The 17,919-nt window shown below is 36.8% G+C and overlaps 1 protein-coding gene across 4 annotated transcripts in view; it reads right to left on the reverse strand.

Annotated features, from left to right (window-relative positions):
* The window catches only part of LOC132118506 (proto-oncogene tyrosine-protein kinase Src-like), a 56,927-nt gene that overhangs the window by 8,675 nt on the left and 30,333 nt on the right, over positions 1 to 17,919 (reverse strand). The window contains exons 2-7 of one of the 4 annotated variants that reach the window (XM_059528386.1): positions 17,504 to 17,717; positions 16,234 to 16,333; positions 12,938 to 12,955; positions 10,596 to 10,694; positions 4,399 to 4,425; positions 3,459 to 3,562 (exon numbers count right to left, since the gene is read on the reverse strand). In XM_059528386.1, the coding sequence (XP_059384369.1) occupies positions 3,459 to 3,562; positions 4,399 to 4,425; positions 10,596 to 10,694; positions 12,938 to 12,955; positions 16,234 to 16,333; positions 17,504 to 17,708 (553 nt within the window). In that variant the 5' untranslated portion in view covers positions 17,709 to 17,717. The remainder of the gene's footprint in view (positions 1 to 3,458; positions 3,563 to 4,398; positions 4,426 to 10,595; positions 10,695 to 12,937; positions 12,956 to 16,233; positions 16,334 to 17,503; positions 17,718 to 17,919) is intronic. The other 3 variants (XM_059528387.1, XM_059528388.1, XM_059528389.1) reach the window with 3 other exon arrangements.

A 17,919-nucleotide genomic window follows, 5' to 3' on the forward strand; every position in this document is an offset into this window, starting at 1 on the left:
TAGAGGGCGCTGTGGGCATCACACACATTGATTCACTCTGTCACTTGCTCCCTTGTTTCTTTGGGATTTGACTCATCTTCAGTCTCTCTCGCTGATCGTATGAGCTGTGTGTTATGGCTCAGAGTTACATGCTTGACCTACTTCTCGCTCTTCATCCCTGCAAGCACTTTTCTGACCTTCGTATCCTGACGTACGCAGCCATATGCGCGCTTTACATATCATCTCAGATGACCGTTGTTTGTGTAAACGGCCTTATATGGAGCATGGATCTTTACAGTGTTTAGAGAGAGGAAGGTTGCAGGGAGGAGATGAGGAATGATAAACTGCCAGCACAAAAGGGGAATTCAACTGAACGTGCACTTTGTTCTGATCTGAAATCCTGAAATGCAACTTCCTCAATGTAGACAAATGCATGAGCAATTTCCTGCACACTGGTGTTGGTTATTTGTCATCACTGTCTTTATTAATAAATTTCTTTCTTGTGCAACTGTTACAGTAGCTGCTGTGGTCTCTGAATTTGACTGGCTGAGCAGCAACAGCACTAGAATTTTTGATTTGAGAGATGTTTTTTGCATTCCCTGGGAAAGAACGGAGTTTCATTCCCTTCATTTCATTCTGACACACTTTTCCATTCATCCCTACAGTTTGGCCTTTGAATCAACACTGTGACACCAGACAAAGGGTAATTATAAAATATAAAATCTATATCAATTCACAAAACTGTGGTAAACAGAATGAAAAATTAAAAATGACAATTCACCTAATTTAAAATGTTAAAATATACAGTATGTATTACTATTCTCATTATAATAATTATTTTAAACTAATAAACAATATAAATTCTAAATAAGATATTTGCTAGAGTATAGGGCTGTGAATCTTTGGGAAGGCAGCGTTTCGATTCGATTCAAGATTCACGATTCATAGGTTTTCAATTCGATTTGATTTAGAATTAAATTTGATTCGATTATAACGATTCGATTCTGCATTCTTTAAGTGCATTCACAGGATTATTTAAATGCTTCCCCTAAATGTTTTAAATGCTTAGTCAGGGGGCAATTTACACAGCAGCCTTTATGTTTAGAGAACCATAGGTGAAAAAAAAAAACTTTTGTCCATTGTTAGATGCTAGTTTAATGATGCTATGGCTTAACATGGCGTAAAAATGTATGTAAGCCAAGATTTTAAAAAAGAGCTTTAAGAGTATTATGTATAAGCTAACATTTTGTCCCACCAGTGGCATAGCATTGGCATTGACATAGCAGTGGCATGGCATTTTTTTTTTTACAAGGAATTCTCTTCTTTTTTTATTACTTTTTATTTGCTGTAAGAAATCAAATACACTGCTCGACAATAATCAATCAATCGTAATTGTCGATTTTTTTTTCTAATGGCAATTTTATGATTGTTTTATATACTACATTTAATTAGCAATTATATCAATTTTCTGCACAGAATAAGGTAGAAAACAAATACTTTATAGTTTATGTACTGTAATAAATTATGTCAATTAGCACTGCATCATTCATAAATGTTATTTATTGTGTTTTTTTCTTAGCGTTTGATCAGTTCATTCTGCTTTTATTCAAATTAGCTGATCACTTCTCTTTCAGTGTGAATACTTCTTTATCTCACTTTCACATAATAAATTGCTATATTGGCTATTTAACTTTTCCGCTCCATCAGCGAATGATGATTCTGAGAGAAAACGCACCAGATGTCTGTTTGCTAAAGCTACAAACGTTACTTCCATGCATCTGATTATCAGATAAACCTCGCGCTCTTCTTTCAAGGTCGTTTTTAATGCTGTGGTTATTTTAACAGTTTTCTTCGTATTTTCGGTTCATCAGCATTGTTAAAACACATTTATTATTCAATGGAACTGTGCGTATGATTTAGACACTTACATTTCTGCTCCATCCATGCAATAAATACGCAGCTTTCGACTGCTCCGGTAACGCTGTGGGTAAGATGCAGAGAGCCACTGACAAACTACAGAAAAGTAAAGCTACTTCACCTTTAGAGATCACACATCGGCTGCGTCAGAGACAAAAGGAGCGCGAGCGCAATCCTGTTACAGTCTTGGGCGGTAATTGTGGAGCATGTGAATGAGAGATAAGAGGCACGATTCACGAACACTCTTCAAGGTCTCCATTAATTCGTGCTTGTAGTAATGTGTATAAATTTTAAAAGCATTGAATTGCTATAGAAATCGTGATTCATTTGATTCTTAGTGTTTTAAATCAATTACTGTCCAAGATCAGCGATTCATGATTCAAAAATCATGTTTCAAGATCGATGCATATGAATCGTCAGGGTTTGTAATCGATGCATCGAGAAAACGAGTGAATCGTTACATCCCTACTATAGTAGTAGTAATAATACAATTCTTTTTTATATTTAATAATAAATAAAATAAAACATTTTATAGCGATTTTGTGGTATTAGATGGATTCATATATCTAATATACTCTGTAGGCCATATATTTTGGGGTTTGCTTTGCTCCTTTAGGTATTGTATGTGGATACAATTCTTATTACTGTTTATTAATTAATTAATAATAAAGAGCTTCAAATATTTTTGTGAGGAGTGGGGCAGGGCTGAGAGCCGTGGGAACGGAGCGAGTCCCATGGAGGAGATGGAAGGATATAAAAGAGAAGCGACGACAGTGAAGGATGAGAGAGGACCAGGCCTGGGCTTTATTTTGTGTTTGGTTTTTATTTGTGCGCGACAGTCGTCCGTGAGGGGCTGTCACGCTGTTTTGTGTTTATTTTATTTTTACAGCTTAATTTGAATGTCCTCCGGTTCCCGCCTCCTTCTTCCCGTGATTATGAAGTTTGTACTCCGTTACAATTTAATTGTGCTTTTATGGTGTATTTATATATTTAATATACTGTGTATGAAATATCTTTTTTGTGTTTTTGCTTTGCTCCATGTTTTATGTGGATATAATTGTAATAATTATTTTTATGTTAACAATAAATTAAATTAAATATTTTATTGTGCCTCTAAATTAATTTGTATATTTAATATACTGTGTATGCCGTATATTTGTGTTTTTTGCTTTGCTCCTTTTATATTTATGTGGATATAATTTTAATAATTATTTTTATTTGAATATTAAATTAATAATAAATAAAATAAAATCTTTGATATTGCCTTTGGATGGATTTATATATTTGATACAATGTGTATGCCATATATGTCTGTGTTTTTGCTATGCTCCTTTTTTTTTGTTGGTTTTTAATTTTAATAATTGTCTATTTCTGTACATTTTCATTTTAGAAAGACTTGCACTTACAGAAACATTTATTAACATGCATTGTCCCTGTACACAAATTAGTAAAATAAATAAATAAATAATAATAAATAAAACGTAACTTATAAATAGATCAAATACATACAAAGTGAATATAAAAAAAAGTTTTCAGAGTTTGTACTGTTCACATCCAATCACCTTTGGTTGTCTCACTCTCTCTGACCAGGAAAGTTCCTCTCCGGTTTTCCAGACTCAAGAGAAGCCGCTCAGAGTCCCTGCGTGTGATCTTTCCAAAGTACCATCTGGAGAGAGATGAGAGAGAGTGTGTATTTAGAGTAAGTAATCACATGTAACATTGCATCAGAGTCACACAGTTGAGCAGAAATACAGCGTATGCTGCCATCCCATTGTGCAAACATGTACACCAGCATTCAAGTCTAGTGTCTGTAAGAATATACTCACAGAGGATGCATTCATTTATTAATATTTTGAAATTATTACAATTTAAAATAACTTTTTTTCCCAATGTTAAAATCAAATTTAACAATTTAATCAATGATAAAATCTAATTTATTCCTGTGATGCAAGGCTGAATTACTCCAGTCTTCATTGTCACATGATCTTCAGAAATCAGTTCAATATGATGATTTGCTGCTCAACAAACATTTCTTGTTATTATCAACGTTGAAAGCATCTGTGAAGCTTCATATTTTTGTACAAACTGTTAAATATGTTTTTTCAGGATTTTTTGATAAACAGCATTTATTTGAAACAGAAATCTTTTGTAACATTCTAAATCTCTATACGATCACTTTTGATCAAATAAAGTATTAATTTATTTTTAAAATAGCTTACTAACCCCAAACCTTTAAACAGTAGTGTACATTTAACCTATTATGAAATTGAGCTTGCATAACTAATAACGTTTGCATTAACTTGCATGTTTTGGGCCTGAATTTACTATACTTTACAATAATTGTGCTGTATGAGATATTGATCACCGATTCATGTAATATTTTTCTTAGTTCCAGTAGCGATAAAACGATGGTGTTTGGAATTCATGACCGACTTGGTGACATTTAGTTTCTATAAATCAGCGCAGTTTGTTGTTAGTCGCTGTGCTCTCTCTGAGTCTTACCTTTTCTCCAGAGTCAATCTGAGATGACTGGCAAGGCAAGGGTGGAAACATTAGTCATGACAGGTTTTCAAAGGAGTGCTTGTGTATTTGTTTAATGCAGTAGTTGACTGAGCAACAGCGCACGTCTCAGGAAAATTGACCAGAATCAAGATGGAAAAGGACTTTGGGCCACAAGGGTTTTTTCTTTCTAACTGATGAGATGATGGAGAGACTTCATCGCAGATAATGGAGGAGGGGGGAAAAGCAAAACCATTTGGGGAAATATGAAGGACTCAGACCGGAAGGAGAGAGAGAGGGGCGAGAATGAATCATTCTGTTAGTAACTTCACAAGGTTTGCGCGTCATTGTTATTTTATGTCACTGAGATAATATAGTCTGAATTTAAATTGTAATAGTTCTTATTTTTGAATATTTTCCATGTTCATCTTTTGCTAAAGTGCTTGTCATTTGTATTTTTTTTTGTTTTTATTAATTTCTAGTTGTTTTACACCGTGTTCCAAATTATTATGCAAGTGACATATCAATAGGATTTCGGTAAAATAAATAGTCATATTTTGTTTGTGTGGTTTTTCACATCATTTCATGTAACTGGTATCAATCTCAGACTTGTTTGGTCAATAGTTTGCCAGGTCTTCTTAGGTAAATGGAAACCCTACTTAAAGAGGTTGTTCCACATTATTAAACAAGTCACAGTTCTCATTAAATATGGTGAGGAAGAAAGATCTTTCTGAAGATGAAAAGTATGAAACAATGCAATGTCTTGCAAAAGGCATAAAAAACAACAACATTTGCCTAATATATACCTCACAAAGAGAAACCTGCATGAAACACATGAAGACTTGTTTTTAAATAGTTTTATTCACTTATGAATGCTTCAGTACAATGGATGGTCCAGATAAATGGATTTCTGATAGTTGATGAATGGCCATCCTATTCCAATGAGACTGCAACATCAGCAAAGAGATGGTGGGTGATGATTTGGGTTGGAATATTGGGAAGAGAGATGTAAGATTATTTTGGGGTGTTAAAATGACTTCTGCAAGATATGTGGAGTTCATAACTGACCATTTTCTGCTGTGGTATAAAATGAAGAATAATGTTCTCGGAAATCATGCAGGATAACACACTATCCCATGCTGCATAAAAATACCGTGGTGCTAAACAGTTTGAAAGTGATTTTCTACAGCCACTGTGCAGGTTTCTCTTTGTGAGGTCTGGTTAGCAGTGACTGGAACGCAGTTTTACACACAACTGTCAGTCTGTATGGAGAGGATCTTGATACTGCAGTGGCTTCAAACACCTGTCTGCTGCTCAGCAGTGGCTTTTTTACAGCTGGCATTACAATACACTTCATCTTCATAAATCTTCATCTGACCAAGATCTTCTGTGATCTAAGTCACTCACAAATCTTTTTACAGTTCAATAATGTCTATTTGCTTTGTGCAAAATATTGTTTGTGTTGATGCCTTTTCCAAGACATTGCATTGTTTCATACTTTTCATCTTCAGAAAGACCTTTCTTCTTCACCCTATTTCATGAGAACTGTGACTTGCATAATAATGTGGAACAACCACCTTACAGTAAGTAGTTTCTATTTACCTAAGAAGACCTGGCAAACTATTGACCAAACCAGTCTGAGATTGATAACAGTTACCTGAAATGATGTGAAAAACCACACAAACAAAATCTGACTCTTTATTGTACTGAAATCCTATTGATATGTCTCTTGCATAATGTGGCGAGTGGGGCAGGGCCGAGAGCTGTGGGAATGGAGCGAGGCCGGTGGAGTGATTGGAAATGAGCGACACCTGCTCGACCCACCGGTCTCGAGTCCCACGGAGGAGATGGAAAGATATACACTGTGTGCACAATTATTAGGCAAGTGATTATTTTGACCATATCATAATTTTATCAATAATTTCCAAATCCAAGCTGTATAAACTTGAATGCTTATTGGATTTAATGCATATCAGGTGATGTGTATTTGTGTAATGAGGGAGGGTGTGGCCTAAGTAGATCAACACCCTATATCAAGGTGTGCATAATTATTAGGCAGATTCTTCTCCTCAGGAAAAATGGGCCAAAAAAGAGATTTAACTGACTCTGAAAAGTCAAAAATTTTAAAAAGTCTTTCACAGGGATGCAGCAGTCTTGAAATATTTAAGATATTGGGCCGTGATCACAGAACCATCAAACGTTTTGCAGCAAATAGTCAACAGGGTCGCAAAAAACGTGTCGAGAAGAAAAGACGCAAATTAACCGCCAAAGATTTGAGAAGAATCAAACGTGAAGCTACTAGGAACCCATTATCCTCCAGTGCTGCCATATTCTACAACTGCAACCTACCTGGAGTGTCAAGAAGTACTAGGTGTTCAGTTCTCAGAGACATGGCCAAGGTAAGAAAGGCTGAAACCCGACCACCTCTGAACAAGACACATAAATTGAAACGTCAAGAATGGGCCAAGAAATATCTGAAGACAGATTTTTCAAAGGTTTTGTGGACTGATGAGATGAGAGTGACGCTTGACGGACCAGATGGATGGGTACAGTGGTTGGATCAGTAATGGACACAGACGCCACTCCACTTCGATTCAGACGCCAGCAAGGTGGAGGTGGGGTACTGGTCTCAACTCTCAGACCTACTGCCAATTTTTAGAAGACACTTTCTTCAAGCAGTGGTACAGGAAAAAGTATGCATCTTTCAAGAAGACTTTGATTTTTATGCAAGACAACGCTCCATCACATGCATCATAGTACTCCACTGCATGGCTGGCCAGTCAAGGCCTTAAAGATGAAAAACTAATGACATGGCCCCCTTCTTCACCTGACTTAAACCCTATTGAGAACTTTTGGGCCCTTCTTAAGCAGGAAATTTACAGTGAAGGTAAACAGTACACCTCTCTGAACTAGGGATGTGCACGGATAGTCGAACATTCGAATATTCGTTCTGCTCTAATTATTCGATAAATAAAAATGATATTCGAATTTCGCAAAAAAAAAAAAAAAAAAGTTCACAATGAAACCTAATTTGGTCACTTTCTGTGTTTCTCCACGGCATATTTGAAGGTGTATGCAAGCAAAAAATAATTAATGAATGATTAAGGGGCCATTCACATATCGCGCCTAATAAGGCGTGAAAAAGGCTATGCGCGCCGCTTTCTCCTCCTTTCCAAAGTGCTCGGGCAGAATCGCTCCTGAGGCGACGCGTTCTCTCCATGAAGACGCGGAAATTTCAGCAAAGGATAAATGGATTTGCAGCACAAAAAAAATCGCTTTCAGTAGCTCTGCTACTAAATTTATTTCAAAATGGCAATCCATATACAGCTATGATCAGCTGTTCCTTCATCTTGGCTGAGCTTTCAACGTTGTTACGGGAAAGGATGAAGCTGAATGTTTAGTTCTTGTCACATGACCCGCGGTGCGCTTGCGGCATTCTGAAAAGTTGAGATGTTTTTAACTCGATGCTGTGCAGACGCGCCTGGAAATAACGGGACCGCGTCGCACCGCGTGCGCATCGCGACCGCGTCGCTTCCATTTTGAGCGCGCATACCGCGCGCCTACATTGGAAATAACGAATTTGAGCATGCAAAAGATGCGATATGTGAACGCCCCTCTAAGAGCTGCGGTCTTCTACAGTACTTCAAATATGCCGTGGAGAATCACAGAAAGTGATCCAAGAACATTGTTGTAGCATCTCTCAAGCAACGAATAAACACCGCTAACTTGGAGAATGCAGTGAAAACTCCTCTTCTCGCGTCTGCCCTAGACCCTCGGCACAAACATCTCAGGTTTATCGATGAAAACATGAGAGAAGTAAGAAAAAAAAAACTTTTTTGAACATTATCGGATCATTTCCCTTGATGTGAGTGTTGCGGATGCAGCCACCGTCACCAACGATGAAGAAGATGCAATGCCCACTCGTAGGAAAAGGCTGAGCCAGTTCTCCAGCGATGATTACAGAGAGTCCAGCCGAGACGAGTGGGAACAGTTCTTGCTGGAGCCATGTATTCCACCAGATGAGGATCCCATTCAGTGGTGAAACGAAAACACGAAGTGTTTCACAAAACTTATTCGCTTAGCACACCGTTATTTGTGAGTCCCGCCAACGTCTGTGCGTCAGAGCGCGTTTTCTCCGCGGCTGGCCTTATTGTTAACAGACTAAGGAGCCGACTTTCCCCCGATCATGTTGACATGCCCGTATTTCTTAACAAGAACATTTGAAACAATAGAAAAAAAGCCAAAAAGATTTGCTGACAGTTTAAAAGTTAAGTGTAAGCTACATTCTGTACAATAGCCTAATTGCTGCAGGCTGCTTTACATTTTTTCTTTGTTCACTTTTTTTTTTTTTTTTGCTTTTAATCTGTACTTTTGTTTGTTTGCACGCATTGTTAAAGGTTTTCAGCTACAAAACACGATGTGTAATGTTCAAGCTTATTGTAAGCTTGTTCAAAATGACGAAAACAAATGTTGCTGAAAAATAACGTCTGACTCATTAAACTTAATTTAAATAAACGAATATTCGAATATTCGTTTTTTGTGAGCTCAAATATTTGAATGTGATATTTGTGGAAAACGCCCATCCCTACTCTGAACAGTGTCTGGGAGGCTGTGGTTGCGGCTGCACAAAAAGTTCATTCTGACCAGATCAAGAAACTGACCTACTTGGCTTGTGACTGTTATCGAAAAGAAGGGTGGCTTTATTGAGGTTTTCTTTATGAAATTTCTGAAATGTTTATTTGTAAATTGAGTTTGTTTATTATTCTCACTTAAACAGGTGAAAATGAATTAGCGAGATGGGAAAATCTTTTAGTTGCATAATAATTCTGCACAATAATAGTTGCCTAATAATGGTGTACATGTAGATATTCTCTTAAGAACGCCAAAACTTCACTTATACTACTTAAATGTTCAGGTTTGAAGGTTTGTTAACATTTTGGATTGACCAAGAGCACTGTAGTTGTACAATAAAAAAATGAATCCTCAAAAATACAACTTGCCTAATAATTGTGCACACAGTGTAAAACAGGAGCGACGACAGTGAAGGACGAGAGAGGACCAGGCCTGGGCTTTATTTTATGTTTTGGTTTTTGTTTGTATGCGACAGTCGTCCGCGAGGGGCTGTCGTGCTGTTTTGTCTTTATTTGATTATTAAAAGCTTTTATATCCTTCCATCTCCTCTGTGGGACTCGAGACCAGTGAGTGGAGCAGGTGTCGCTCATTCCCAATCACTCCACCGGCCTCGCTCCGTTCCCATGGCTCTCTGCCTCGCCCCACTCCCCACACATAATAATTTGGAACACTGTGTAGTACATCAAGTTAAATGATAGATAGATAGATAGATAGATAGATAGATAGATAGATAGATAGATAGATAGAAAGAGAAGTGACAGGCAGAGACAACAGACAGACAGACGACAGACAGATATATGACAGTCAGACAGAGACGACAGACAGAGAGACGACAGACAGACATACAGACAGAGAGACGACAGACAGACAGACAGACAGACGACAGACAGATAGATGACAGACAGAGAGATAGACGACAGACAGATGACAGACAGAGAGACGACAGACAGATAGATGACAGATAGATGACAGACAGACAGATAGACAACAAACAGAGACAGACATACAGTTAGACGACAGACAGACAGACAGACAGACAAAGAGATAGACAGATAGACAACAGACAGACAGATAGATATAAGACAGACAGAGAGATGACAGACAGACAGAAAGGCAGATAGACAGATAGACGACAGAGACAGAGAGACGACAGACAGACAGATAGACGACAGACAGATAGCACAATTTCTGTACTAAAATACTCTGAAGTGTTTCCTGAGCGATGGTTCTTGAACAAATTGTTCATTTCAACAAAGAACACATGACTGTCATGAACCGATTATTTTTGATGAATCAGTTTTGAGACTCATAAATCAGTCAGAGCTGTTTGAAAATTTACATGTGATTGACTCATAACAAATTGAAATAAGTTGTACAATTTTCTTTCAACTATTGTTTTGTTTAGTAAAATAATCATCAATGAGGACCTAGAATCACACTCAGCTGAACTGAGAGATCTGACTGCAGTTCCAAAATCACAATGAAGGGAATAAAATGCAAACCAGAACATTTTAAGGGAGGAGAACAGCAAAGAAAAGGAGAGAAAGAAGAGGAGAAAGAGGATTTACTCTTCAGCCTGGATGGAATCAGACGGTGCCACGTAATTGCTGGGAATGTATCCACTCTCTCCTGTAGTCAGAGAGCGAGCCATCCACCAGTCGCCTTCCCTAAAACGACAGAAAGCACACATAATACACCTGCAGTCTGACTCCGATTCAACATATTTGGTGACACAATCAAGGCGGCTTTCTTCCCCGCCCAAAACAAACACCCTGAGATTGCATCTGTGGGATTATTCCTGCTTTATAATCCATGAAATGAGCCATGAGAATGCAGACAAGGCTGCTCTAAAGACATTAACTACATGCACTGCCAAATTATGCATGAATGAAACATGCAGTTAAAGGGATAGTTCACTTCTCCCAAAATAAACAGTCATTATTTACTCATGTCACTTCAAACCCATATTACTTACACTTACTACTGTATATCTTACTACTGTATCTCGTTCATCTCATATGGTGTGCATAATCAGGTAGATAGATGGATGATATGATATAATCATCATATGATAATACCGGTACTTATTTTTAAGTTCTATAAAAGAAAGAAAATCATTTGGGTTCGAAATGATTTTTGGGTGAATTATTTACTACAAAACTGGTAGATTTATCGAAACGTGAGTCATCTGTCTGGGTCTTTATTGTCTGGGAGTCTTGATGGGTTTTTAATAATAGATGTTGTGTTTTAGTGTGAGCTGTGGGGTGTCAGACTGTGACTCACTCCCTAAGCTAAAGTAATAAGACTTCAACCATCGCCAAGACATGCTGACCTGACACAAACCTCTCCCAGGTCTCTGAGTTACTGCTAGCTGTCGCTGAACGTAATTAAAACATAACTGCACCAGTGAAAACATGACATATAGTATATACACAGATGGGCACATATTCATATTCATACAATGCAAATGTATTATTCATACACAGCATACCATTCAAAATTCAGATGTTAATGAATTATTTATGTATGAAAAGGCATAAAAACTGTGATTCTGATAAGCAGGGTATATGAGAGGGGTTGAAAGCAATGAGGCTACAATTGAAAAAAAATTAAAATACGTAGAAAACACTGTACACCTAAAATCTATACACCTAAATTACTTATGAAAAAGTCTACTTTTAATGTTTCCAAACCATTATGCACCAACTACAGCATTGAAATTGTGTCAAAACAGCGCCATTTTATCTTGCTTTTAATTCATTTAATGAGCCCAATGAAACTGACTGAATTATTATTTGTTTTTATTCATCTGTTAGCTTTGATGTCATTCATATGCTAGTATACTAGTGTATAACTATATAATATTAGCTGTAAAAACACATTTTTTTTAGCATTTAGCTTTACAATTTGCAGGGTGATTTTTGTCCAATTAAATAGTATGACCTCTAAAATGACAACTAACAAGTTCGCTAAACTGAAAATGTAGCCAATAGCCTTTGGTTGCATTTGTACTGTTAACTTTGCCAAATGCTAACGCTGCCTGAAGTTTATTAACTTCTATGACCACATGAAATCAAGCCTTGACTGAATTTGAATGGATATTTACCTTTTAGCTTTGATATCATCTGCTAGTGTACTCCTAGCCTAACATATGTGCTAAAAATATACGCAAAGGCATTTAGTCTTTCAATTTGTGGTGGGTATTCAGATTTTTGATGTCTAGAATGAGAATGAGAACTAGCAAGTAAGCTAAACGTACCCATTAGCCTTTAAGTTTACATTTTTAATATGTTAATTTAGCTAAATTCTAATGCTTTCTGAACATTATTATTTGAAATGGCCACATGAAAACAAAACTTGACTGAACTTTTGTGGATTTTAGTCAGTGTCTAATTTTAGGTTCATCCCATGAAATTAAAATCAGATATTAGTTGGTTTTAGAGTCCGCTTGATTTTTTAGGCCAACTCTATGCTACTTATTCCCACTAAAGCCATGAGTTTATATGTTTGCTATTTAAAAAAGTGTGACGACGTCTTGCTTAAACAGGAAATATGTCAACATATTTGATATGATTTTCATCGTTCGATGACTTATGCACTTCTCCTAATCTAGTAAAGCATACAGTACAGATACAATAGCATGGAAATGAGCATGTAGCCTAAGCAAATGTAAAGGGACAATGTATAATACACCAAAGGCCCATAGACAAAGTCAACATGAAGGACAAATGTAAAATGGTCGTGAGTGAGCCAGTTATGAGGAGGTGAAGGACACTATTTCTGGACCACTTCCACAGTCTCTAAAAAGTCAGGACAAATCTCAGGTGGACAAGCAAATGGTGAAATGACACACACACACACACACAGAAAATGGACACTGAAAGCTGAAAGCAAGAGCAACTTTACCAACCTGGGGTTCAACTTTCTCCTACATAAACGGGGGCGAGAGCGTGTAGAGGAAAAACACAGAGGAGACATGAAGTGTTTGGACATTAAAAGCAGAAAAAGCAGAAGCTACAAACATCCCACATAGTCTTAAAAACTGACTGAAGGTCAGCTGCAGCAATGATGCACTGAAAACACAGCATTTATCCAACTCCTCATCAGTCGAGTACTAAAAATATGGAAAACAATTACTATAATGTGCGTTTGATTATCTCTGCGTTTGATTATCTCAGTGAAAAGCCGGAGCAGCTTGGTGATTTGGTTAAAAAGCTGATTACTTTATTATCAGGGGCTTCTGGGAAGGGTTATGGACCGCGGTGGGGATTGCTTGTGGTTTAAAGGGTGAATCTCATGAAAACATCCAGGTTTTTTTTTTTTTACCCAAAATTGGTCTTAACCACTACAATATTTTGGTAACTTGTTTTAATGTATAAAAAAAAGATACATTAAGCATGCTTCATTTCGAGTCTAATATGACTGAAAGTAATGACTTCAGCTCATTATGAATCATATGCTAATTTGGATTAAATTCATTCAGTGAATGATTCATCAGATTCATTAGAGTCATTCTTTCATGAAAACTAATTATACATGCACTGCCATTTAAATGTTAAATATGAATACATTTATTTGGCAAGGACACAATTAATTGTTCAAAAGTGACAGTAAAGACATTTATAATATTATTTAATAAAATTAGATTTCAAATAAATTCTGAAAAATATTAAATAGTATGAAATATAAGCACCCCCCTCCCAAAATAAATAAATAAAAATAAAATAATTAAGCAGCAAAATTTAAGCAGTAAGCAAAATGTAAATTAGTAATATATATTCAAAGAGAAAACATTTAAATATCAGTTATTTTTCACAATATTGCTGTATTTAAAATATATATATTTTCAGGACCTTTTAATATAAATCAAATTTCTCACTTCTTGGCATGTAGAAGTTTTCCTAGATTTTTTTTTTTTTGTAAATTAAAATGAAAATCACAATTTGTGTGGAACAGCTGAATAACTGTCATGAAAATGATTCGGAAAAAATTCGGAATGCTACTAAACACAGGCTTCATTTACATTAAAGGCGCAACATGTAATTTTTCTGCTTTAAAAATAGCAGATATCACTATATCTATGTTATATATATTTTTTAGTTGTGTACTTACATTATCCCGACAGTTTCCACGAACTTTCAAATCAGGAGAAAATTATAGTTTAATTAGAAGACACGGCACGTTTCTTTATTTCCGTTTTGCCGCCCGTCTATGGCATCATATAAACTTTGACCCCTCTAGTTTATCTAACTTCCTGCGGAACCGCCAAATACAAAGGTGAACAGAAGCAAAGACGAGACGAAGAAGAAAAAGTAGTAGCTAGCCTTGATCGAGACTATTATATTTTATATTTATATTGTTTATATTCGTATTTATACCTCAATCAATAACTTAGTAATGGATCATGATTATGCTTTGCCTGCACGTTCTGTGAAGCGCAAACGTACGGGTGAAATAAATGACCTGAGGTTTTGGGACAAGAGAAGAAACGAGACACGGGTAAATATTGGAGTTGCATTTCCAAGATAGAGAGAGCTTCGTGACAAGCTGAAACTACAAAGAGATGCTTGCATTCTAATAAACAGGTATGCATCCATTCAGCTAACTATATCTATCCGTATATTTTGTGAAACGATGATGTCTTGTGTAAAACGCAGACGGACTAGCTCTCATGTAGAGTATAATGTAAATCTACATGTGTTCTATATCTAGCTGGATAAAGTAGCTTCAAATGCAGTTCACTATCTTGTTCGATATCATAGTATAAACGTAATTATAATTATTAACGAAAGGCAACCGTGTTTTTTTTAAACATATATTACTACTAGCTAGATGGAATATTGATTTGATAGGGGTCTGATAATTCATATATCTCTCCGTTCGAAAATACGTGATTGTCAAAATACTAAGGCCGGCGACACACTGGCTGCGTGGCGTCTCTGCTGCGTGCCAGAAGCGTGGCGCACTGCTGCTGCTGTAGGTAAAATAGAGGGAGACCGCCGACAGACCAGGCTCTTGTCTTCATGACAACAATATCTATACTTCATGTTGAACATAAATATAAAGCACACCGTCAACAGTATTGACGGCAAAATAGACTATGTTTGACAGGTGCAATATTTGAAAATCGATAATTATTTATTTATTTTTTAAATTACATTTATATCTGAATTTATGTCAACCTATAGACTTTCAAACATCAAAATGTCATTAATATGTATTTGTGTACAAAATTACATAAAAACATATTTTCCTATTATATTTTGCCTGGAAACGCTTCCAACACGCTTGCATGTCGCGTGAAAAATAGGCGTTGATTCTATTTCTAGCATGCACGTGTTTTCCGCGCGGCTCGAGCCGCGCCTGAGACGCACGTCTCACGCTGGCAGTCTGCAAGCTCTAACCTATTAACATGGGAGCCGAATTAAAAACTGACACGCCACGCAGCTGAGACGCTTGCGCCACGCATCCAGTGTGTCGCGGGCTTAGTTAAAATGAGTGAGGAATGTGGGGAGCGACAGAGCGCGTGTTCCAATAAACAACAACTCCCATGAGCCTACGCTCTTTCCCGACGTCATCAATGTACGTCTTATGTTATTATTTTGATTGAGTGACCCCTGGTGGCCAAAAATCCCATACTGTACGTTTAAGCAAAATATAATTTCTCATTTCTTTCTTTTGCTTTTGGGTTGAACTATGACCCGGCCACGTTCTGTTTCGAGAGATTCACCCATATACTACACTGTGTTGGGCCTGACATACAATAGCAATTCCCCTGAAAACCAGAGGATGTTTTTGAGAGTGGTTTTATTCTCTTAATGGTAGCGCTGAGCACTGGAATAAGGAAGTGAAGCGCAGGTGTAGAAAGGAAGGAAAATGCTCCCTTTGGTCCGGGAGGGGAAGTGGAGGTACAGACGTGCAGCTGAGCATCTGTGTTTTTGTGCACAGAAAGACCAAAAGAGGAATCCAGAGAACAAAAAGCTGTCATCTCCCACAAATACAGCGCTTTCAGAGGGAGCCAGTTCCTATGGTTACCAAAGAGGAAGGGGGGCGGGGCTACGTGTGCTTGAGGGTTTTCAGCAGTCAGACAGATGAGAGACGTGAGTGTGTGTGTGTGTGTGTGTGTGGATGTCGGCATCATTGGGTGTGTCTATTGCCCTCCGGAGCCTTGTTAGTTTTGCTGTGGGTTTGTGTTTCCCCTCTTACGTGTTATTGACAATCTGGAGTCGTTCTCCTTTCCTGAATGACAAATCAGAGGCGGTTCGTGACTCGTAGTCATACAAAGCCACAAACGTGGTCACGCCGCCTATGGAAAAATAAAAGAGACAAACATAGAGCGTTACCTTGATGAAGTTCAAAAACTTCAGCAAGGAAATTACATTAACCTAAGTAACATAATGTAATGTTAGGTTTATCAGTGAAAATGGGCATCTAAAATTAGTCTAGACTTGCACAGTCTGACATAAAGACTCTAAGAGGGTCATTTTGAATTTGTTGCATGCTTGTTTATTAATGTGCTGTTGAATTCATTTAAATCAGGGTTGTTATAGTTAATAACTAAAACTAAAATCATCCAAAAACTGAAATAAAATAAAATCATCATAAAAATAATTAGTATTAAATTGATTTAAAATTACAATTTTATTATTTTTTTTATTATTTTTTATTATTTATTAACATAAAAATAAATAATTAAAAAACACTTTATTACCTGAAATAATATGTATATAAAAAAATATTAATATAGACCTATTATGATTAAAATACTATAATATTATTACTAATACATATGTTAAATTATAAAACTTATTATTATTAATATTTGAACATGTATATAAATAATGGTGCAGAAGTTTCCAAGAATGGTTTCATAGACAATACTGGATAACTGATATTATTACTGACCAAAATGCTAAATGTTCACAGACTTTGTGGCCAAGACTTCAAATGATCAAAACCTAAAATGTGCCAGATATTTCCTGGACAAACTATGGTAAATCCAGCGAGTGGTTTTCCACAGAAAATCCTGGGTATCATGCAAACACAAATTTCCACAAAGACAGACAAAACTTCTGCATCCTGACTCTCAGAAACCCTGGAACAGCAGCCAATCAGATCGGAGCTTAGGAGTTTGGAAAATCCCTTGCTATTTTTGTATGCAGTAGTCTATGCATCAGATGGTTCATAAAAGCGTCTAAGTCTTAAAGCTAAAAAAATCTGATTCATGGGATTTAAACAATGAATTTCATCAAAATTGTCCGCACTTTTTATATAAATAAATCTATAACGAGCCTAATTTACATAGAAAATAGGTGTGCTGAAAAGTGCTATAGCAAATAAAGGGCATGTTTTTGAGCACAAAACTGTTTAGTCAGTTCACTCTTCAGGTGTCTTGGCCCATATCCGTTAACACTATAATACCGAAAGTCAGCAAAAGCAGAAGAGTGAGGAAGCTGATCAGACCGAGCTACATTACCAGAAAGCGTTTGAGGAGGCGTGATTATCTTCGAGTTCGAGCCTCCAAACAGTGCCTGCTCCGGGCTGCTGATGTTGGGCTGGGGGCTTTTTCTGGGGTCGTCCACCGGTGCACTCCGGATGTGTGTAACGGACGACTGGTTGGGACTGGGATGGTGTCCTCTGGTGCCATCGTCCTCTTTGGGTTTACTCTTGGTTCCACCCATGGCCTAAGCCTGCAAAGAGACATCAGCTGATGCTTTTACCCAAAACACCTTGCAGTACACTGAGAACTAGGAGCAGAGTTAAATTCAAGTAATTTATTCTATTCTATATAATTAAAAATATGCTATATATATATATATATATATATATTTTTTTTTCAGAAAAATAACTTCCATGCAATTTGTTCCATTAAAACACTTCAAATGAATATTT

This window comes from Carassius carassius, chromosome 37 (genome assembly GCF_963082965.1).
Source record: "Carassius carassius chromosome 37, fCarCar2.1, whole genome shotgun sequence".
NCBI classification, from domain to species: Eukaryota; Metazoa; Chordata; class Actinopteri; order Cypriniformes; family Cyprinidae; genus Carassius; species Carassius carassius.